This window comes from Bos indicus, chromosome 16 (genome assembly GCF_029378745.1).
Source record: "Bos indicus isolate NIAB-ARS_2022 breed Sahiwal x Tharparkar chromosome 16, NIAB-ARS_B.indTharparkar_mat_pri_1.0, whole genome shotgun sequence".
In the NCBI taxonomy this organism is placed as follows: Eukaryota; Metazoa; Chordata; class Mammalia; order Artiodactyla; family Bovidae; genus Bos; species Bos indicus.
Window position 1 is genome coordinate 80,585,306 of NC_091775.1, and position 22,075 is coordinate 80,607,380.

A 22,075-nucleotide genomic window follows, 5' to 3' on the forward strand; every position below is an offset into this window, starting at 1 on the left:
TGCATCACCTCCTGGCTGTGACGCTAACAGCGTCTGCCATGTTCCCCGGTGTGAGAGGGCTCTGCTTTGGCCAGAACTTCCTGGGTTCCGCCCCAGCCCGTGGCAAAGGCCCTGAGGGCTGCTGGTGGAGGGACTCGCCTCTGGGGTTGGGGTGGTGGGTACTGACGAGGAGCAGACCGCATTCAGGATCACGCCTCCCTCTAACAGCAGCCTCCGAGGAGCCGAGGGGAGAGGCTGGGGAGGTGCAGAGCCAGGGTCATGGAGGCCTTAATGGGGCGGCTGCAGGCACACCCCACCTGCACCAGGAAGGGGCACCCAGGTTGCCCAGGGGCGAGCCCACTGCTGGGGGCAGGATGCCGCCTCCAGGGAGCCTCCAGCCCACTGTCCAGCAGCCCCAGGCAGGGCCAGGTGGGTGGAGCCCCGGGCCCTGCCCAGAACGTGCCACGAGGGTCCAGTGTGTGCCAGGCTGCCAGCGGCATCAGAGCCCTGGACACGTAGAAGTTCTGGGCCAGGGGGGCACAGAGGAGGGCGAAGGAGCCCAGGGAGAGCCCGCCCCGGCCTCAGCCAGGCCTGAGCAGAGCCTCGTCTCATCTGCTTCCCTCTCCATTTCTGTCCTCTTTCCCTGCCTTCCTCTCCCACCACGACCTCCAACCCCTCCCCGTGACCTCTGCCCACTCCCCCTGACCTCCACCCGTGACCTCTGCCCACTCCCCCTGACCTCTACCCGTGACCTCTACCCCTCCCCATGACCTCTGCCCACTCCCTGTGACCTCTGCCCCCTCTCCATGACCTCCACCCCTCCCTGTGTCCTCCACTTCCTTCCTGTGACCCCCCTGCCCCTCCCTATGACCTCTCCCCTCTTCCCATGGCCTTCACCTCCCCATGACCTCCACCTCCTCCCTGTGACCTCTACCCCTCCGTGATCTCTACCACCTGACCTCTGCCCCTCCCTATGACCTCCACTCCTCCCCATGACCTCCACCCTCTCCCCATGCCCTCTATCCCTCCCCATGATCTCTGCCCCTCCTCTATGACCTCTACCCCCTCCCTGTGACCTCCACTCCCTCCCCATGACCGCCACCCTCTCCCTGTGACCTCTGCCCTCTCCATATGACTTCCACCCCCTTGACCTCTACCCCCTCCCCATGATCTCTGCCCTCCTCGTGACCTCCACCCTCTCCACATGACCTCCACCCCAACCCGTGACTTCCACCCCCTCCCTATGACCTCCACCCCCCATGACCTCTGCACTTCCCCATGATCCCTGCACCTCCCCGTGATCCCTGCCCCTCCCGTGACCTCCACCCCTCCGCATGACCTCCATCCCCTCCCCGTGACCTCCAACCTCCCTGTGACCTCTGCCCTCTCCCCGTGACCTCCGCCCCTCCCCGTGTCCTCCACTAGGAATCTGAGCTCCGCAGACGCGGGCCGCCAGACCATGCGCAACTACACGGGGCTCATCGACTCGCTCATGGCCTACGTCCAGAACTGCGTGGCAGCCAACCGCTGTGACGACAAGGTGAGTGCGGCCCCAGAAGGCCACAGAGCCGCCTGCCCACCCGCACTCTGCACACCTGCGCGGACGGGCAGAAGCGGAGACGGAGGCGGGAAGGGGGACAGAGGCTGCAGTCCGTCCACACGGCAGGAGGAGAGAGCTGGCCCCGGGGGGCTGGCCAGGCACCGCGACCCCCGGGTCCTGCACGCGCTTTCCCTGGAGGGGACTCCATCTCCTGCTCCTCTGTCAGCTGTGGCCACAGGCCTCCAGAGAGAGCCGGCCCCAGGGCACCGGCGAGTGGCAGAGGACAAGGGGAGGGGCGGAGGTCACAGTGAGAGATTGAGGGCGTGGGGGGAGAGGAAGGAGGAGAGAGAGGACAGAACGGAAGAGGGAAGCAGATGAGGCCCCAGGAAGGAGAGAGAGACCTTTCAGGAGGGGAGGTCCTGGGACTCGAAGGCTTTGAGGAGGAGTTCAGGGTCGCTCCTGCAGGCTGTCTCCAGGGCCAGGCTGGTCGTGGGCATGCTGGCCGAGGCCGCAGCCTGTGCCTGCCGCCGACCAGGCCTCCCGTAGGTGCCTCCTGGGGGTCATCTCCCTGGGAAGCAGGTGACTTTGGTCCTATTTCAGAGCTGAGAAAACTGAGGCCCAGAGCGGCTGGGCAGGTCACTGCTGCTCACACAGCCACGGGGGCAGGGTCGCACGCTCAGTCCCGGGCGGCCGGGAGGGGGCCTTCCCCGGCCGAGCCAGGTGCTGGGGGGCGGGCGGAGGCTCAGGCCGTCTCTGCTCGGCCCCCAGTCAGTGGAGAACTGCATGTGCGTCCTCCACAACCTCTCCTACCGCCTGGACGCCGAGGTGCCCACGCGCTACCGCCAGCTGGAGTACAACGCCCGCAACGCCTACACCGACAAGTCCTCCACCGGCTGCTTCAGCAACAAGAGCGACCGCATGACAGTGCGTGCCCGTGGCCCCGGCCCCACCGCCCCGTCCACCCGGCCTCTGCCCCCGGAGCCCGAGACCGGCCCCCAGGGAGGGCCCCTGCCCCGCCTGGCCGTGGGCCTCACTGCACCAGGAGCGGGAAGGGCCTCCTCTCGCCCACGACACAGGCCCTGTGTGCTCGGGGCGAAGGAGCCAGAGCCGCCTGCTGGCAGGCCTCCTCTCCCCCGTCTTCTCCCTCCTTCCCGATGAGGGGCGCAGCCTGGCGCCCACTGCCTCCTGAGCCCCCAGGTCTCCCCAGAAGCAGAGAGATGCTGGGGAGAAAGGGCTGGCCACCTTCTCTGGGCAGGCCGCGCAAGCCAGACCCTGCACCACCCCTGCTGGCCGGGGAGTGAGGGAGGCATCCCCATGTGAGAGCCACAACCTCACTGCGGGAGGCAGGGGCCCAGCTGGCGGGGAGCGCAGATGGCTCTGTGCCCGCCGGGAAGGCGGAGGGCCTGGGGGAGGGGGCAGCGGGCACGCCCTCCTCCGGGAACCACGATGCTGAGGCCAGAGGAGCAGGGTGCGTGGGGTCAGCCCTGCAACCTTCCTCTCGTCCCCAGAACAACAACTATGATTGCCCGCTTCCCGAGGAAGAGCCCAACCCCAAGGGCAGCAGCTGGCTGTACCACTCGGACGCCGTCCGCACCTACCTGAACCTCATGGGCAAGAGCAAGAAGGACGCCACCCTGGAGGCCTGCGCGGGCGCCCTGCAGAACCTGACCGCCAGCAAGGGGCTGGTGAGCGCCCCGCCGCGCCCCACCCTCTCTCCACCCTGGTCTGACCCCGGCTGCCCCTTCCCACCAGCCTGCCTGAGTCAGGGAGGGATGTGCGCTGGGCTCCGGGCCAGGCCTGGGGCAGCTGAGGGGGCCAGAACCCCCAGCCCCACTGGATTCTGTCTGTAGGATCCTCTCTGCCTCCGGGCTCCCGGCCTGGACCGGGCTCAGGCTGTGCTGGGAGCCGGGCGCGGCTGAAGGCTCTCCTGCGTGCTGAGCGGACAGAGGTGGATGTAGAGGGCTTGGGGTGTGGGCAGGTCCAGGGAAAACGTGGCAGAACCGGGGGAGAGTCGAGGCCAGAGGCAGTGTGGGGACATGATGGACTCGGGGAGTGTGGGAGGCAGGCCTGCAGCTGCCCTTCCACCCTCTCTGCTCAGGGTTGGGTAGAAGCGGGTGAGGGTGAGCTCAGGGTCAAAGGGGACCCACCCCACTGTTAGAGGGTGAGTCTGGACCAGGTTACGGCCAGCGTGGCTTTCCCGCCAGTGGCCTGGATGGGCTGCCGTCCTCTCGGACCCCGGGTTGCATCTCCATGCAGCACAGGCCCATTCGTCCACCCTCGACTCAATGCACAGTCAGCACAGAGGCCGAAGGCCTGCAGGGGACGGGCAGCCCTTCTTTAGGTGGCGGGTACCTTTGATCCCAGGTTTCTCGCGACCAGATAGTGCTGGGAAGCGGGAGGGAGGCCGGGTGGCGGCCACGGGCACCGGCCACTCCTGGGAGTTGATTCTGGGCCCCTCCCACGGGGGGCGAGGGGCAGGGACGTCCCTCACCAGACCCGCCGGGCTCAGGCTGCCCCCGGCGAGCCGCAGGTGCATTTTCCTGGGGCACTGTTCTGTAGCCGCCCAGGTGGGAGCAAATGAGAGTCTGTCTGTGCTCCCAATACGGAAGAGGAAGTTCTGGGGTCCCTAAGGGTGCGGTTCCTGGCCCCCTCCTGCCTGCTGTGGGCCTGGGGAAGCCCAGCGAGGGCCTCATGCGTCCCCTTTCTCAGATGTCCAGTGGCATGAGCCAGCTGATCGGGCTGAAGGAGAAGGGCCTGCCCCACATCGCCCGCCTCCTGCAATCTGGCAACTCGGACGTGGTGCGGTCCGGAGCCTCGCTCCTGAGCAACATGTCCCGCCACCCCGCGCTGCACAGGGTGATGGGTGAGTGCCCCTGGGGCTCGGGCCACCCCCTGCTGGAGGACCCCCACTCTCCAGGGCCTGCTGGAAAGTCCCCCTCTGACCTCTCCCTGGGGGCGCATCCTGGAGAGGGAGCTGGCCCGGGAGAGGCTTGGGCGTAGCAAGGGGCAGGTCACCTCAGCGGGGAGCAGGTGCATCGGTTCCATCGGGTCACCAGCCTTGAGTGGGAGGTTCCTGGCTGGGAGCCTGGCTGAGGGCGGCCTAGGACTGGGCCCACGGGGACCCCTCAATCACTGACCCTGTACCCGCCCCTCCTTTCTCTCCCAGGGACCCAAGTGTTCCCAGAGGTGACCAGACTCCTCACCAGTCACACTGGCAACACCAGCAACTCGGAGGACATCCTGGCCTCGGCCTGCTACACTGTGAGGAACCTGATGGCCTCCCTGCCGGGCATGGCCAAGCAGCACTTCTCCAGCAGCATGGTCAACAACATCATCAACCTGTGCCGCAGCAGGTGGGTGGGGGGTCTGCAGGCGGGGGGAACTGCAGGTGGGGGAACCATAGGTGAGGGAACTGTAGGTGGGGGGGGACTGCAGAGGGGGGAACTCCAGGTGGGGGAACTACCTAGTGGGGGAACCATAGGTGAGGGAACTATAGGTGGGGGGGACTGCAGATGGGGGAACTCCAGCTGGGGGCCTGCGGGTGGGGAGAACTGCAGGTGAGGGAACCATAGGTGAGAGAACTGTAGGTGGGGGGGACTGCAGATGGGGGAACTCCAGGTGGGGGAACTACCTAGTGGGGGAACCATAGGTGAGGGAACTATAGGTGGGGGGGACCGCAGATGGGGGAACTCCAGGTGGGGGCCTGCAGGTGGGGGAAGTACCTAGTGGGGGAACCATAGGTGAGGGAACTATAGGTGGGGGGGGACTGCAGGTGGGGGAACCATAGGTGAGAGAACTATAGGTGGGGGGACTGCAGAGGGAAGAACTCCAGGAGGGGGTCTGCAGGTGGGGAACTACCAGTGGGGGAACCATAGGTGAGGGAACTATAGGTGGGGGGGACTGCAGATGGGGGAACTCCAGGTGGGGGGGGATTGCAGGTGGGGGGGCGGTGGAGGGGACAGGGCAGCAGGGCTGCAGCAGCAGCGGTGGCGTGGAGGATGGCAGGGCCTTGCAGAATGGGAATTGGCGGGGAGGCCCAAAGGAGGGAGGTTCCAGAAGCTGAGGCCTAACTCTCAGGCCCCGGGCAGCACCCGTCCCGGCTGGGAACCAAGGGACTCTGAGTCCCGTGGACCGCCAGGAGGCACGCAGCAGCAGCCCCAGCTGTGCAGAACTTATCCGGTCCATGGAGCTCTGTCCTCCCAGGATAAGGCCAAGAGACAGGACGGGGGCCCCAAAGAGAGCCCCGGGTACCTATGAGCGGGTAGAGTGGGGTGTGCCCACTGTGAGGAGTGCCCGCCAGCGGGGCTGCCCCACGGGGAGTGAGGGGGAGAGGGCAGAGGGTTGGCTCATCTTCAGGTGGCCAGTCTCAGCCCCGGTGAACTTCCGCCCCACAGCACCTCCCCCAAGGCTGCGGAGGCCGCCCGCCTCCTCCTGTCCGACATGTGGTCCAGCAGGGAGCTGCAGGGGCTGCTCAGGCAGGTAAGGACTCACCCCGCCTGGCCCTGCCGGCACGCTCGCCCACAGGCCGGCCCCTCGTGACGGACCCCAGGGGCTGACCTCCGCCCGGGGCTGAGGAGGTGCGGCGGGCGGGGCTGTCGAGGAAGCGTGCTGGGGGCAGCCTTCGAGTGCGGGGACGCCCGTGGCGCCTGCCCCCGGGTGTCTCATGCAGCTGTTGTCTCCTGCAGCAAGGTTTTGATAGGAGCATGCTGGGGACCTTAGCCGGGGCCAACAGCCTCAGGAACTTCACCTCCCGATTCTGAGAGGGGCCGCCCGCACGTTCAGCTTGCAGGTAAGAATCACCCCCTCTGGGGCAGGGGCACCTCCAGGCTCTCTGCCGGAGTCCCGGCCAGCCTCAGAGAGAGAGGCCCGGCCCTGCTCCCCAGGGACGCAGAAGCAGTTTCCGGTCTGTCTGATATAGGGTCTGTGAGGACTGCCGGGTAGACTGCTTGGCCAGCGACTGACACAGGACATTCAGCTCAGTTCAGTCCAGTTGCTCGGTCGCGTCCGACTCTTTGTGACTCCATGGACTGCAGCACACCTGGCCTCTGTGTCCATCATCAACTCCCAGAGTTTACTCACACTCATGTCCATTGAGTCGGTGATGCCATCCACCCATCTCATCCTCTGTCGTCCCCTTCTTCTCCCACTTTCAATCTTTCCCAGCATCAGGGTCTTTTCAAGTGAGTCAGTTCTTCACATCAGGTGGCCAAAGTATTGGAGCTTCAGCTTCAGCATCAGTCCTTCCAATCAGTATTCAGGATGGATTTCCTTTCGGATGGACTGGTAGTATCAACAGGCCAGAGGTCTGGACAGAACTGCCGGGCACAGTCGTGTAGGTTGCTCATTGCACAACCCGGTCCAACTCACGTGGACTGCAGTGTGAACAGCACCCCAGCAATGAAACAATATGTGCTTTTGGGTTTGGGCGTCTGCAGTTAAACTCTTCTTCTTACAGGCCACTGTCCCGTCTCTGCAGCGTGCCTAGCGTGGACAAACTTGTTTCTAGCTGACAATTCTAGGGACCAAAAGCTCAGATCCAGTGTCCCCGACAAGGGCTCCTGAGTCTTGGCCTTCCCACGCGCACCTGGGATGCTCACTCAACCACACACGCCTGGTCCCACCCCCGCAGTCCTGCCTCGTGGCTCTGGAGTGAGGTCCAGGAAAACACATTTTAAACAAGCATCCCAAGGGATTAGGGCCACGTTTAGGTGCTCAGACTGGCCTGATCAGCCCTGGAGGGTCAGCGGAGGTGGCCCCACCTGCAGAGAGCCAGGCATGAGGACAGGGCCTTCTGAGTTGAAGGGACTTCTGGGTACCCCAGTGGCCCGGGGCATGCTGGTGGGGCAGGGGCCGCAACTTCAATCCAGACGAAGGTGCCTTCAGACCTCAGACCGCCCACCTCCTGGCAAATGCGTCCCAACAGCACAAGGACGGGCACAGAGCCGAGCCCAGTCAGCAGGCGCCTGACACACGCAGTCTACCACCGGGGTGGACTTGTGGGCGTGGGGGGGGGCTCTGATCCAATGCACGCAACCTGCGAACGTCTCAGGGGTGGCCCTGACCCCAGGCTTGGGCATGTCTGTGTGGACACGCTGGGAGGGGACAGCTGGTGAGACCGGGGTGCTCACTGGAGGTTTCTCCTTTTCCAGACGTGATCCGACCAGCTGAGCAGACCTGGGCCTTGCTGCGGGCGTGTCTGTCCACCTGCACAGTGTTTGGAGATGTTCAAAGCCAGCCAAGAGCACACTGGGACGCTGCGGTGGATGAAAATATTTTTAGATTCTTTCTTTTCCTTGGGGGAACTGACAGGCAGTGGGGGTGGGGGAGGGGAGCCGGGGGCTTTCTTGAGTTAAGGGGGCTTATGTCTTGATGTTAATACTTCTTTTGCTGAGAAACAGTACATATACATATGTATAGTATGTGTGTGCTTGCGCGTGTGTGTGCGTGCGTGTGGAAGGCAGGCCCTGGAAGTGCAGGGCCAGGTGAGCTGCGGGCTGAGCTCATAGACACGGGTGACCTGTGCTTGGGATTTTGCTCCTCGTCATCCCGAAGTATGGGTGCCGGGCCCTCAGCAGCACCAGGCCCACGGGGAGTCCTGCAGGGTCGGGTGGGGGAGTGACTGGGGCTGGAGCTCACCCCCTGCCACCCACCCCAAGAGGCGGCTTTGCAGGAAGGGAGGTTGGCGGGGCTCAGTGTATCTGTTGGGAAATTTGGCATGGCCGTGAGGCTCTCCCACAGGGCCTGGGGCCGGGGCTGGGTGGCCGTGGGGTCTGCTGGATGGGCCGAGACAGGCAGGCTGGCTTTGCTGCGTGCAGTCTGCCCGGAGAGTAGGTGCCGGGGGGCAGCCGACCATTCCTGTGGGCCGTGTACCCATCAGAGCAGGCTCACCTGGGAACCCTCACCTACAGGGGCAAATAATCCACGTGTTGGGGAGGAAGGAGGCAGAGTGGTATCAAAGCCCGCGAGCCGTGGGAGACCGGCGGCTCCGTCCTCATGTTCCCAGCAGAGGAGCTGGCCCGGGTAGGGCAGGGGTCGGCCCCCGGGTCCCGAGACCTGCTGAGACCCCAGTGAGGCAGGGTTTCGGAGGAAGGCACTTGGCTAGGAAAGGGAGCCGTCAAGTCAGGGATCAGCCAGAGGCCGCCTCGCCTTCCCTGACGCCCAGCTGCCCGTGACAACTGCAGAGAGTATGATGAGGAGCCTGCCAGGGGCACTGACCGCCCCAGACCCCCCGACTTGTATGAGCGTAGAGCAGGCCCTGGAGAGGGCTTGGGAAGGGTGCCCCGTCTGCAGCTGAGACAGGGCAGGCCTCCTGGCCGCAGCCCCCCTGCCCAGCGGCGACTGGCCGCCTGGCCCTGCCCACCTCATACCTCCTCCCGCCGCGTGTCCCCCCACCGTCCCCCGACCAGCCCCACTGCTCACCCTGGCAGTCAGACCCCGGCCCCGGGGACCCCCTGCCGGAGTCAACAGCTGGACAGGCCAGGTCGGCACAGACCCGTGATGGCGGTCCACACGGCCGGTGTTCTCTGCTGCTGGGCTCTGTGCTACGTCCGCCCCATCCCCCGTGATGCAGGCTCGTCTCCCTCTCAGGCCCACGGGGAGCTGGTCCCAGAAGACCGTCCCCTCTGCCACTCCCAGGGCCCCGGGAGAGTTTGTTTTCTCCAAGAAACACGTGAGGAGCCAGGCGGTGTTGCCAACACTTAGGATACATCAGTGATGAGAGACCACACCCCATCCACGTGGCCCACATTCTCCTGGACGAAAGAGGGGGTCTGGGGTCCCCAGCTTTAGGGGTCCCCAGAGAGAGAGCGCCGCCCAGTCCAGTCAGGGCTAGAGGGAAGGAGTCGACAACCAGGGGGTCTGTGGCAGTGCCAGGGAGGGCCCCCGCCTCTGCCAGGGGGTGGGCGGTGTTTCAGTGGGCCGGGTAGACAGGCCAGGCCTGGTTTGGCCATCTCTCTCGTGACTTCTGCGGTCAGCTGGTCAGGCTTGTCACTTTAGAAGAGGCAGACCTTTGCAGGGTGGGTGGTGCTGTGGATGAGGCTGTAGAGAAGGAGCTTGGGGTCTGCAGGCCCAGCTTGGGCTGGAAGGACATGTTGCTGGAGGCCAATGCCCAGGCCAGGCCAATGCTGCTGGGCTCGATGCCCGAAACAGGACGCTCCAATGCAGGGTCAAGTGGGGGAGGGCCCAGACCACGGGGGTCTCCCTGTGCAGCCCCGACCCAGGGCTTAAGGCGGACGGGCCACTGGCCGCAGACCCGCCCGGTGGGCCCAGCCCAGCAGCGCAGACCAGCTGCTCCTGTCTGCCTGGGGCCGAGCGGAGCCAGGGGCAGGGGAGGGAAAGGGGTCCCTTTGCAGCCTGCTCCTGCCCCCGCTCTGTGTCTGTGGGAGAACTGGGCACTGGCCAGGCCTGTTTCCCTGTGGGGTACACCGTGTGTTTGCTTTTTTGGAAATACAGGAAATCAATAAATTGCTGGCGTTTCTTTGAACATTGTTGAGCAGTGGATTACTGGGGGAGCCGCTAAGGCCCCAGGGGCCACTCACGCCTCCCTGTGCCAGGCGAGGACTCTGAGGCCCAGACTCTGTGGCAGCCCTTATCTTACAGATAAGTCTCCTTCAGGAGGGGACAGACGCGCCCAACTCCACACAGGTTGTCCAGGGAAGCACACCCAGGCAGGCCCCTGGAAAGCGGACCTCAGGGCTGAAAGAGGAGCTCGCATTTCCTGAAGGCCTGTTCTCCCCGGGTCCTGCAGGATGGGCTGGGGGCCGCCGCCCCAAGAGGCCCGCGAGGGACAGGACAGACACATGGGACTTCCTGAGTCACAGGGCGGAAGCCCCAGGTGGTGGCGGGACCCGCGGCTGTGGGCTCCCCGGCTGGAGGGGCCTGGGAAGGCTTAGGGCAGGCTGGAGAAGGACCCTTCCCTGCCTGGGAGGGCGGTGACCTTTCTGAGCCTGTGACCCTGAGCCCTGAGTCATCCCTCAGTTGGGGACACGCAGCAAGGCCGGGGGAGGGCAGCTCCGGGGGAGGAGGACCACCTGTCTGTGGCCCAGACTGTTGACGCTCTGGGTCTGGAGCCTCCAGAACATGAGATCAGACTGCAGATTCAAAGTCAGTACGTGCTTCATTGTGAACTGCCATTAAAGCGAGGGCTTCCCAGGTGGCTCAGTGGTAAAGAACTGCCTGCAACACAGAAGACGCGGGTTTGAACCCTGGGTCGGGAAGCTCCCCTGGAGGAGGAAATGGCAACCCAGTCCAGTGCGCTTGCCTGGAGAGTCCCATGGACCGAGGAGCCTAGCGGGCTGCAGTCCCTGTGTGAACAGGCGCTCACACGTTAAAGCAGAGTGTATGTGCGGGAGAGCACACAGCTGCGGGGCGGGCAGCTCTGTGGACCTCCCCGCCAAGCGCTGGCCTGCAGGTCAAATTCAGAAAGCGAGCAGCTCCCAAGGCCCTCGGGACACTGCCACGCGACCGCCCTTCACTTGCTGTAAACAGGAGGCGCTTGGGCTCCCCCAGGGCCCCATCCTCTGCTGCTCTGCACCGCGGGCGCTGCTGTGAGACGGCCTGTCCACGACGACCCTAAGGCGCAGACGCAACGTGGCCTGCTGTCCTCAGGCCGGTGTGTGCGACCACAGAGGCCACGTGGTGAGCGCCTCCCTGCCCGGGGTGCCTGGAGGTGACATGATGTCGGAAAGTGCAGCCAGCTGTCAAGGACTCGATTCCGCTGGAGGTGGTGGGTTCAGTGTGTGCACTGCCAGAGCGGCTTAACCCAGCCGTGTCCGGTCAGCAGGGTGCAGGCCCTGCTGGCCTCTTGGAGAACTTTCTGATGAGAGTGCAACGTTCCGCGGGGCCAGAAACAGACTGGACTACGGGGGAAGGGTCTCTGGAGCCCTGAGCCCGAGCCTCCCAGACCCCACGTCCAGGCTGCCCGCGGCACATCCACCCCATGCTGGGAAGCTGGTCCCTGGAGCCCAGGCTGTCCTGGAGACACCACAGGCCTCAAGCATCACCTCTTGGAACGCAGGGCCTTCTGCCACCCTGCACAGCTGGAGAGCGAGTGAATGGAAGTTAGTTATCCTTCGTTAGCAATGGGCTTTTTACTGAGGGGCCACAAGCCAGCTCTGTGACCTTGCAAAGCCTTAGGGTGTTCCCTTTCTTCACCCTCGTGAGACCGGCAGAGCTCAGGGCGCTAACGTCCGATTCAAAGATGAGGACAGGGAGGCCCAGGCAGACCAGCCCAGAGCCACCAGCACGGCCGGGTATGTCATTCTGAACCTTCCCAGCCTCACGTCCCTGCACTCTGGGGCCCGGCGTTGTCCTGGAGGAGCGCTAGGCCGTGGGACGGGGACACGTGGAGGCGTGGCCACACGTTAATCACCTAAATCTTCACAGCGATGCCACAGGGTGGGCATGACCACTCCCGGCTCACAGATGAGGAGACTCTGGCTCAGAGAGGCTGTGTCACTTGTCCAGGGTCACACCGCTAGCAGGTGACAGAAGGTGAACAGGGTCTGAGGCCAGACCCCCGCTGCTCCCCCTCTTTAACAGCACGTGGACAGCACTTGCCCATGGTCAGGCCAACTCCCGGAACCCTGTGAGCCTGAACCTCAGCCCTCACCCATCCCAGCTCCTGGCCAGGCCCCTGGGGGCACCCACACTGGGTGCTCAGACCCTACCTCTGCAGGAGGCCCGAGGAGGCCCGGCCCTGCCAGCTCCACTCCATTCAACCCCCGTGTCAGCAAGAGTCCAGGCTGGGGTTCCCAGAAACTGCTCCAGCCCCAACATGCCCTGCCCTCTGGCCCTCTGGTGGGACACACACCCCGTTACGGCCAGCAGGGCTGCCCGCTCCAGGGCCAGTGGTGGACAGGGGAGAACAACCACATCTGAGACTCAGAACAAAAGCTGGTGAGGATGACCCGCCCCATGACCTGTCCAGAGGGGCTGCGGAGAAGCCCCCAGACTCAGCTTACCCCTCCCAAGAGAGCCCACACGAAAGCCCCAGTGACTGGTGCATGTGTGTGTGCGCACGCATGTGTGTGTGCACATGTGGGGGCGTGCATGTGTGTGTACACTGTGCATGCATACATGTGTGCGTGTGCACACGCATATGTGTACATGTGTGGGTGTGCATGTATGCACGCACGTGTATACGTGTGTGTGTACATGTGTGCGTGTGTGGTCATGCATGTGTGTGATGTGCATGGAATTAGATTAGCATTTCCCAAGGTTATTCCCACAAGACCTTCATGGGTGCTAAGTGACAAAGGGAATCTAAGTTTCGGAAAATCTGGGCTACATGAGGTTAAATGGTGATCTTCACTCAGGAGCCCACATGTGGAAGAGTGTGGTAGCAGAGAGAGGAAGAGAAGGTTGGGGTGACCTGAGCCCCACCCCCACCTTGTTGACCTTCAGGGAGCCAGTCTGGGCCACACTCAGTCGACCTGAGCCCAGGGAAAGGGAGATTCTGGGGTCCCAGACAGAGGTCCCCCGGAGCACTTTAGCAGTGACCCACGGGCGTGGCCTGGGGACCCTCGGCCTCAGCTGACCCAGCCCCACGGGGCGGCCTCGCGTTGGAGTCAGCATGTCCAGCCCCCAGCAAATAGGAGAGGCTGGTGGGCAGCCTTCTGTCGAATGGAGATTCGGGGTGGGGACCGAGCAGCCCTCATCGCTGTTCACAGAATCTGAGATGCCCCCCACCCCCTGCCCCAGTCAGCCCGACCAGCTGACGCAGCTTCCCAGAATGTCCATCTTGTCAGGCTGGAACCGCGAGAGTGACCTCGCTCACTAGGTCTCAGGCTGTAACGTGCTTGTGGTTAAATGTGACCCTGAGCGTTTGCATTCCCACCAGCCCCTGGGGGATGCTCCTGCCGCCATGTGTGGGCCACCCCATGCTGAATCCCTTCCCAGTCCAGGAAGGCTTCCTGGAGGAGCAGGCCTGCAGGAGAGGGGAGACGGGAGAGAGACTCCATGAAGCAGAGCTGGGGCTGCAGAATAAGAGGCATGTGGGAGAGTCTGACAGTGAGGTCGTCGGGGGACCAGCCTTGGAGCGGGCCAGGGTGGGAGGCGCAGACAGGCCCACGAGCCGGCCCAGCCTGCCCCGCCCCCCGGGCCCACAGGGAGGGTGACAGTGATTCAGGCACAAGGCCAGGGACCACACCCGGGTGAGCCCCAGTTTCTCGGAAGAGGGGTGTGCCTCCACGGCTGGGGGCTGCAGGGGAGGCAGGCGGGCTGACTCACGCCAGGTCCCTCTTCCCATGAGCAGAGGTGCCAGGCGTGCCTAGGACGGGGAGGGTGGGAGGGGCCCGCCCTGTGCCCCGGGCCGCTAGAGGGGAGCCTAAGCCGGGGGCAGAGGCGGAAGGGGGGTGGGCACCCCGGAAGGAGGAGGACTGGGGAACGCGGTATTTGAGATGCCAGCAAACACTGCCAGGCTCGCAGATCCAAACAAGCTCCTTCCATCCTCACTACAACCAGGGGACTGCTCGTGGCACCCCACCAACAGGCAGAGAAGCAGAGACACAGGAAGGCCACTGAGCCAGTGGGTGACAGACTGGGATCGATCCGGGCTGCCCGGCTTCAGGGGCTGCTCCCCTAACAACAGGATGTGGGGCACGGGTGGCCCCCACCCCACCCCACCCCAGGTAACGCCCAGCAGGGGCAGGGCTGGGTCTGAAGGCCAGAACAGGTCTCACTGTCGGCTGGCAAAGCGGCCATTCTCCTCCCGGGGAAACCTGCTTTCCTCCTGGTCCCCCCCGAATTGTCCACTCAGGGCCTGCAGCCCAGGCCCCTCCACCAGCTGAAAACTGTGCCTTTCCAGGACAGACTCCTCAGGGCGCCAACTGCCCTGCCCCAGGGCCCCCGAGTTTCTGCTCCCTTTCCCAGTGGCAAGACTCTCTGCCCTTTTGACAGGCCCTGGGGATGGGTGGCCCGTCCAGTACCCAGCCTCGACTCCCTGGGAATAAGCTGTCATTCATTCATGCAACAAACGGTTACTGAGCATGCCAGCCACGCTGTATGCCAGCCATGCTTTTGACTCTGGGGATGCAGATGGGAATTCAGCAAAAAAGACAAATCCAGAATCTCTTAGCACTTACAGCGAATGGAGAGAGAGACAGAGAGACAAGACGAATGCGAGAACCTGGTGCGGAGAAGACAGCGTGGCAGGGGAGGCAGCTTCCGCGCCAGCGGCGCCCTACCCACCTACCCTCCCCCCTCCCCCGGAGGCGAGGCTTCCCCACCAAAGGAGAGTCTCACTTTCATCTCAACAAGGGCTACCACTGCACCCAGGGAGCCCCTGCCCTGCGGGCAGCGGTTCTGATCAAGGCCCCGCTCGGCCACTATGGTTCAGCAGTTACATCTTACAACAGTCACATCTTAGTTACAAAGACTGCATCCTAGTCCTCCTCACACACCAGCCTCCCTTTCAAGTCCAGCTCCCCCTCCCCTCTGTCAGCCGGGTAGACCTCTGTCTATGTCTATGTACACATGCCTGTGCACCTGGGTGTGGGTGTGCCTGTGAGTGTGTACCTGGGTGTGTGTGTGTGTGGGGGGTGTACCTGTGTGTGTGTGTGTGCATGAGTGTGTACCCAGGGATGTGTTTATGTCTGTGTGTATACCTGGTTGTGTGTGCGCATGTGACCGTGTACCTGGGTGTGTGTGTGTGTGCATGTGAGCGTGTACGTGTGTGTGTGTGCATGTGAGCATGTACCTGGGTGTGCGTGTGCATGTGAGTGTGTACCCAGGGGTGTGTTTATGTCTGTGTGTATCCCTGGGTGTGTGTGTGGATGTGAGCATGTACCTGGGGGTGTGTGTATGCATGTGAGCATGTACCTGGGTGTGGGTGTGCATGTGAGCATGTACCTGGGTGTGGGTGTGCATGTGTGTACCCAGGGGTGTGTTTATGTCTGTGTGTATCCCTGGGTGTGTGTGCGGATGTGAGCATGTACCTGGGGGTGTGTGTGTGCATGTGAGCGTGTACCTGGGTGTGGGTGTGCATGTGAGCATGTACCTGGGTGTGCGTGTGCATGTGAGTGTGTACCCAGGGGTGTGTTTATGTCTGTGTGTATCCCTGGGTGTGTGTGCGGATGTGAGCATGTACCTGGGGGTGTGTGTGTGCATGTGAGCGTGTACCTGGGTGTGGGTGTGCATGTGAGTGTGTACCCAGGGGTGTGTTTATGTCTGTGTGTATCCCTGGATGTGTGTGCGGATGTGAGCATGTACCTGGGGGTGTGTGTGTGCATGTGAGCGTGTACCTGTGTGTGTGTGCATGTGAGCATGTACCTGGGTGTGCATGTGCATGTGAGTGTGTACCCAGGGGTGTGTTTATGTCTGTGTGTATACCTGGGTGTGTGTGTGCATATGAGCGTGTACCTGGGTGTGGGTGTGCATGTGAGCGTGTACCTGGGTGTGGGTGTGCATGTGAGCGTGTACCTGGGTGTGCATGTGCATGTGAGTGTGTACCCAGGGGTGTGTTTATGTCTGTGTGTATACCTGGGTGTGGGTGTGCATGTGAGCCTGTACCTGGGGGTGTGTGTGTGCATGTGAGCATGTACCTGGGGGTGTGTGTGTGCATGTGAGCGTGTACCTTGGGGTGTGTGTGCATGTGAGCATGTACCTGGGTGTGTGCACGTGTCTGCATAGTAGTGTCTGTCTGTCCTCTGGTTCAGTGTCTGTCTAGATTCTCTCTCCTGGTCTAGGAAGACCTGGGACACCTCCCCTGTTGTGTTCCCAGCTGTGACCCTGACAACAGGCAGCACCTGCAGAGGCTCTGTGCTCCATGCGTGCAGGTTGGGTTCATGGAAGGATGGACTTGAATGAATGAGCCTCGTGGCGTCAACACTCAGCATGGCAGCCTGGTGCTCACACTGAGACCACATGAGCGAGGCAGGACCTCAGCCTTTCTAGAGCGAAGTTGTTCCGTTTCTAGTTTCCTTGTTCTGGTTGGTTCAGCGCCTTGGCAACTAGCCGAGATAACAGAGCTCTAATGTACTGCTGTGGCGGTACTTTCCCTCCCCGTCAGTAGCTGATATTCGAATGGTCAAATCCCGCCCCAGACTCGCTGCCCGAGAACACTCTCCTCCTCCGGCCACTCGCCGTACGGGGAGGGACACTGGCTGCACAGATGACCAGGCCCAGCATGGACAAGAGAGATGAGGAAAGCAGCCCCCCAGCCGAGGGGCGAGGCTGCTGCTAACGTGAGTAGGCAGAGTGGAGACCCCGCGCTGGCCAGCCCCACCCCAGCTGAGCGCCCGGGAGCTGCAGAAGTTGGCAGCAGACAGACCTGAATGCTGGTCCACACGTTTTCCCCTGTCAGGACTGAGCGCTCACACTCTGCTTCATAGAATCAGAAATCATTCAAATATTTGTTGGCTAAAATATGGAAGCAATTTCTTTAAAATATGCTTTTCTTGGACTCTATGCTGCTGCTGCTGCTAAGTCGCTTCAGTCGTGTCCGACTCTGTGCGACCTCATAGACGGCAGCCACCAGGCTCCGCCGTCCCTGGGATTCTCCAGGCAAGAACACTGGAGTGGGTTGCCATTTCCTTCTCCAATGTGTGAAAGTGAAAAGTGAAAGTGAAGTCGCTCAGTCGTGTCCGACTCTTAGCGACCCCATGGACTGCAGCCTACCAGGCTCCTCCATCCATGGGATTTTCCAGGCAAGAGTACTTGAGTGGGTTGCCACTGCCTTCTCCCTTGATCTTTATAAGACATCCAATTTGGTAAAACGTGTACTGTGCAAATAATTTAAATTCATAATCAAAGCAGCCAAGGTCCTGCCTGGCCCGGCCTTGATGAGTTACCCAGCCTCTGTGAGCCTCAGCTCCGCGTGTAAAGGGACTTTACCTGCAGCTCCTGACTCGGAGTGTAACTGTGAGGCGCAGGTGCCCCGCCACAGGAAGGGCCCCAGGTGGACATAACGTCGCTTCCGTCATTGCAGAGCTGGCTTGGATGTTATGCCCACTGCTCGCCACCACTCTGGACTGTGGGTAGGAGATGTGAGGCCAGAGGGGCGACTGTGTGTCACGTTTAGAGGGAAAAACTGCTTGTCCCTAACTACGGAGCAAGAAGGGGAAACCCACTCCAGTAGTCTTGCTTGGAACATCCCACGGACAGAGGAGCTTGGCAGGATACAGTCCATGGGGTGGCAAAGAGTCGGACACGACGGAGCGACTTCAGTCTTTTTCAACCACCGAGCAGAAATGAAGTGACCCCTCTGTTCACTCTCAGCAGGCTGCCCCCCCCACCCAGGGCGGCTCCTCTGGGGACCCGCAGGGGAGGGGAAGGGGAGGGGGGGAGGGGAAGGGGGAGAGGGGGGGAGGGGAGGGGAAGGGGAGAGGGGGGAGGGGAAGGGGAGGGGGGGAGGGGAAGGGGAGGGGGGGAGGGGAAGGGGAGGGGGGGAGGGGAAGGGGAGGGGGGGGAGGGGAAGGGGAGGGGGGGAGGGGAAGGGGAGGGGGGGAGGGAAGCGGGGCGGGAAGAGGGGAGGAGAGGGAGAGGCTGGCGGGGGGGGGGGCGCCCAGAGGACCAGCACCGCTCCGCGCGTCTCGGGCACCTCAGGGCGCCCCCGCCCAGCCCCGCTGCCCCCCGGGGAGCGGCGCCCAGGCCCCGCGCTGCGCGCTGCGGGGCGGGCGCTTGGCGGGGAGGCGGGACGCGGCTTTCTGGGCCTTCAGTCCGAGCAGTTCAATCCCTGCAGCTGGCGGGGCGCTGAGACCTGGGGCAGAGCCGGTGGTGGGCCGGGGGGCGGCGTCGGGAGGGCGGCCCGGACCCCATCTCGGAATCACGCGCCCAGAGCCGGGGCCTCAGCGCGAGGCACGGCCTGCGGGGAAGGCGCGGTGGGCCGGAGGGAGGGCTGCCCTGGCTGGGGGCGCGGAGACAGCGGCGCTCGCTCGTCTGGCCGGACCGTGCCGCGGGGTCTGGGGCTGTGGGGTCTCCCCACCCGCCATTGGGCCCCTGTCCACCCTCTGGGGGGACCTCACCCGGTCCCCCGTCCCCGGTCCCCCTCCGGGGCTCAGCCTCACCTGCCTCACCTGTCCCCCTGGCACCCAGGGGTGCTGTCGTCTCAGTGAGGCTCCTCGGTGCCCACGCTCTGCCCCCTTCTCCCAGGGGTGCTGTCGTCTGAGTGAGGCTCCTCGGTGCCCACGCTCTGCCCCCTTCTCCCAGGGGTGCTGTCGTCTGAGTGAGGCCCCTCGGTGCCCACGCTCTGCCCCCTTCTCCCAGGGGTGCTGTCGTCTGAGTGAGGCTCCTCGGGGCCCGTGCTCTGCCCCCTTCTCCCTTTGGTTGGGGAGGGGCTGCTGGCTTGTCGCCTCTGCTTGTGTGGCAGGAAGGACCCTGCAGAGTGTGTGCTGTGACCCCAAGAGCAGGGGGCACTCAGGACACAGGGGCCCTGACAGGTGCTCAGGCTGACGTGGAATGTACCCATAATCCCACTCAGGAGGGCACGGGGGCCTGGGACCCTAGGGGCCTGTCCGTCCTAGAGCTTGGAGAGCCCGACCGCATGGGCTCCGGAGTCTCCGTGTCCCCTTCTCCCTCTGTCCTGTCTTTGAATGCTGGAGAACGGCCTTTGCTGATCAGTGTCCACACCTTAGGCCTGGTCCCGTCAACGTCAGGATCTTCAATCTAGGCATCCTGGGATAGATCTAGGCTCTTTTAGGCCTGACGAAGGAACAGCTCGTGAGCGGTAAACATTTTCAGGTGAAGCAGTGAAAACCTCTTTCCTACTCGGTTGTTGATTTCCACGAGTCATACTTTTCCTGGTGTCAGATCTGTTGTGGGGATTATGGAAGAGCCAACATTTAAATCTCCGCCATCTGTGTATTTGTAGCTTCAGTATCATGAATGAGCCACAGTTTTCATGATTTGGGAAGAGTTATTGATTTCATGAATCAAGTAAAGGATTTGCAATGACGATAGGCAATTAAGATTACAATGATGGCTGGTAAACCTGTGCTCTGCTGAACTTTATGTTTCCGTAGGGAGGATCTTCAAGCATAGGACATGCTGAAGGGCATTCATCTGTGTGACAATTCTAGGTTAGGGGCACGGTTTCGGCTCCTGAGACGTCTGGTTTGAATGCAAATGCTTCTCAAGTAATGCGGGTGATTGGCATGACTGCTGTGCTGAGATGAATGAGCCCAAAGACGAAATGTTTCCTGCTGTTTGTGTATCAGGGTGGGCGGAGTAATGGATTGGCTCCCTGAGGGGCCGAGAAAGCGCTGCGGAATACTCATATTCACTACTGCAAGTACACTTGTGAAGTGAATTTTTACTCATGTTGAGTTAAGGGTACGGCCTGAGGAGGGTGGAAATCAGTGTAGGAAGCCTCCTAGGACAGTGAAGACTGGTCCCATGACCTTCCCGAAAGACTCAGACAAGACTGAGTGACTGAACAACCACAGCAAAGGAAGTGTGCTCACCACAGTGTGGGGCGTGGAGGACGATGTCCAGGGAGAACTGGCCAAGACCATTCCTGTCAAACCGCCTCCTGTACAAAGGAAAAGAAAGCCTGGGGCCCCTAGTGCACCGGGAGTGCCCGTGACACGACCTCCACGAGGGCTTCCCTGGTGGCACAGTGGTCAGACTCTGCCTGCTACGGCAGGGGACGCGGGCTCAATCCCCGATCCAGGGAGACTCCGCGAGCTGTGGAGCAGCTCACCAGTGCACTTACTGGGCCTGTGCTCGGGGGCCCTCGCCCTGAAACAGGAGACACCACCACGGTGAGACACCCGAGGACCACACTAGAGGGCAGGGATACGCTGCTACCCCAGCAAACATGTTCCATGGGTCAGTGTTTTAGAACAGTGGGTGATAAACCATTTTGACTGGTTGATCTAAATTTTAATCACTCAGAGGTGCATTTATTCTAAAGGATTACCCTAACCAAAACTGACTTTTTAACAAAAAAACATTTTATTTTATATTGGAGTATGGCCGACTAACAATGTAGCGATGGTTTCAGGCGCACAGCAAAGGGACTCAGCCATGCATGCACTTGTATCCATTCTCCCCAAACTCCTCTCCCATCCGGGCTGACGCAGAACATTGAAAAGAGTTCCCGCTGCTATGCAGTAGGTCCTGGTTGGGTATCCATTTTAAATACAGCTGCTGCTGCTGCTGCTGCTGCTAAGTCACTTCAGTCGTGTCCGACTCTGTGCGACCCCATAGACGGCAGCCCACAAGGCTCCCCTGTCCCTGGGATTCTCCAGGCAAGAACACTGGAGTGGGTTGCCATTTCCTTCTCCAATGCATGAAAGTGAAAAGTGAAAGTGAAGTCGCTCAGTCGTGTCCGACTCTTAGCGACCCCATGGACTGCAGCCTACCAGGCTCCTCCGTCCATGGGATTTTCCAGGCAAGAGTACTGGAGTGGGTGCCATTAAATACAGCAGTGTGAGTAAAAGTTACCTCTTGAAATTGGCTTCCTGAATGCGCTCTCTTGAATTCTTTTTCGATGACCTCCGCTGGGACTAGTCTTGAGGGGAGGTGATTTAGAGCCCCGCAGGTCTTGTGACTGTTAAGCGCCCACCAGCACAGGTTTTGTTTGTAGTGATGCTTTCTAAGGCCCACTTGACTTCACATTCCGGGATGTCTGGCTCTAGGTGAGTGATCACACCATTGTGATTATCTGGGTCGTGAAGACCTTTTGCCACCTCATGCAAAGAGTTGACTCATTGGAAAAGTCTCTGATGCTGGGAGGGATTGGGGGCAGGAGGAGAAGGGGACGACAGAGGATGAGATGGCTGGATGGTATCACCGACTCGATGGACATGAGTCTGAGTGAACTCCGGGAGATGGTGATGGACAGGGAGACCTGGCGTGCCGCGATTCATGGGGTCGCAAAGAGTCGGACACGGGAGTGACTGAACCGAACTGAACTGAAACTGAGCATAGGTTTTAAAGTTGTTGTTACGGAAAATGGCCACATGATGGCACCATTTCCCACTTTTAAATTTCATTTTGTCTTGGCGTACAGTTGGTCAGATGTGTTTGTTCCAGGTGTGCAGGAACTTGACTCTTTTACACTTAGACATATATCTTTTCCTTTTCGGGTTCTTCTTCCCACATGGGTTATTACAGTGTGCTCAGTAGAGTTCCCGGTGCTGTTCAGTAGGTCCTTTTTGGTTATCTATTTGATATGCATTAGTGTGTATGTTTTTCTGTGGGGATGGTGTTGATCCCTGTCTCCTATACAATGTCACAAACCTCCATCCATAGTTCTTCAGGCACTCTGTCTATCAGATAGATCTAGTTCTTTGAATCTATTTCTATACAGTGAAATAGATTCCACTGTATGATCATAAGGGATTTGATTTAGGTCATACCTGAATGGACCAGTAACGCTGAAGAAGCTGAAGTTGAACGGTTCTATGAAGACCTACAAGACCTTCTAGAACTAACACCCAAAAAGATGTCCTTTTCATTACAGGAGACTGGAATGAAAAAGTAGGAAGTCAAGAAACACCTGGAGTAACAGGAAAATTTGGCCTTGGAGTACAGAATGAAGCAGGGCAAAGGCTAATAGTCTTTTGCCAAGAGAACGCACTGGTCATAGCAAACACCCTCTTCCAACAACACAAG

At 61.4% G+C, this 22,075-nt stretch overlaps 1 protein-coding gene across 1 annotated transcript in view; it reads left to right on the plus strand.

Annotated features, from left to right (window-relative positions):
• Positions 1-10,001, plus strand: part of PKP1 (plakophilin 1) — a 39,826-nt gene extending 29,825 nt beyond the window's left edge. Inside the window, exons 7-14 of the mRNA XM_070768763.1 lie at positions 1,405-1,519; positions 2,288-2,443; positions 3,028-3,204; positions 4,229-4,382; positions 4,686-4,872; positions 5,914-5,998; positions 6,205-6,308; positions 7,669-10,001. Coding sequence (XP_070624864.1) covers positions 1,405-1,519; positions 2,288-2,443; positions 3,028-3,204; positions 4,229-4,382; positions 4,686-4,872; positions 5,914-5,998; positions 6,205-6,279 — 949 coding nt within the window. The 3' untranslated portion in view covers positions 6,280-6,308; positions 7,669-10,001. The remainder of the gene's footprint in view (positions 1-1,404; positions 1,520-2,287; positions 2,444-3,027; positions 3,205-4,228; positions 4,383-4,685; positions 4,873-5,913; positions 5,999-6,204; positions 6,309-7,668) is intronic.
• The last annotated feature ends 12,074 nt before the right edge of the window (positions 10,002-22,075 follow it).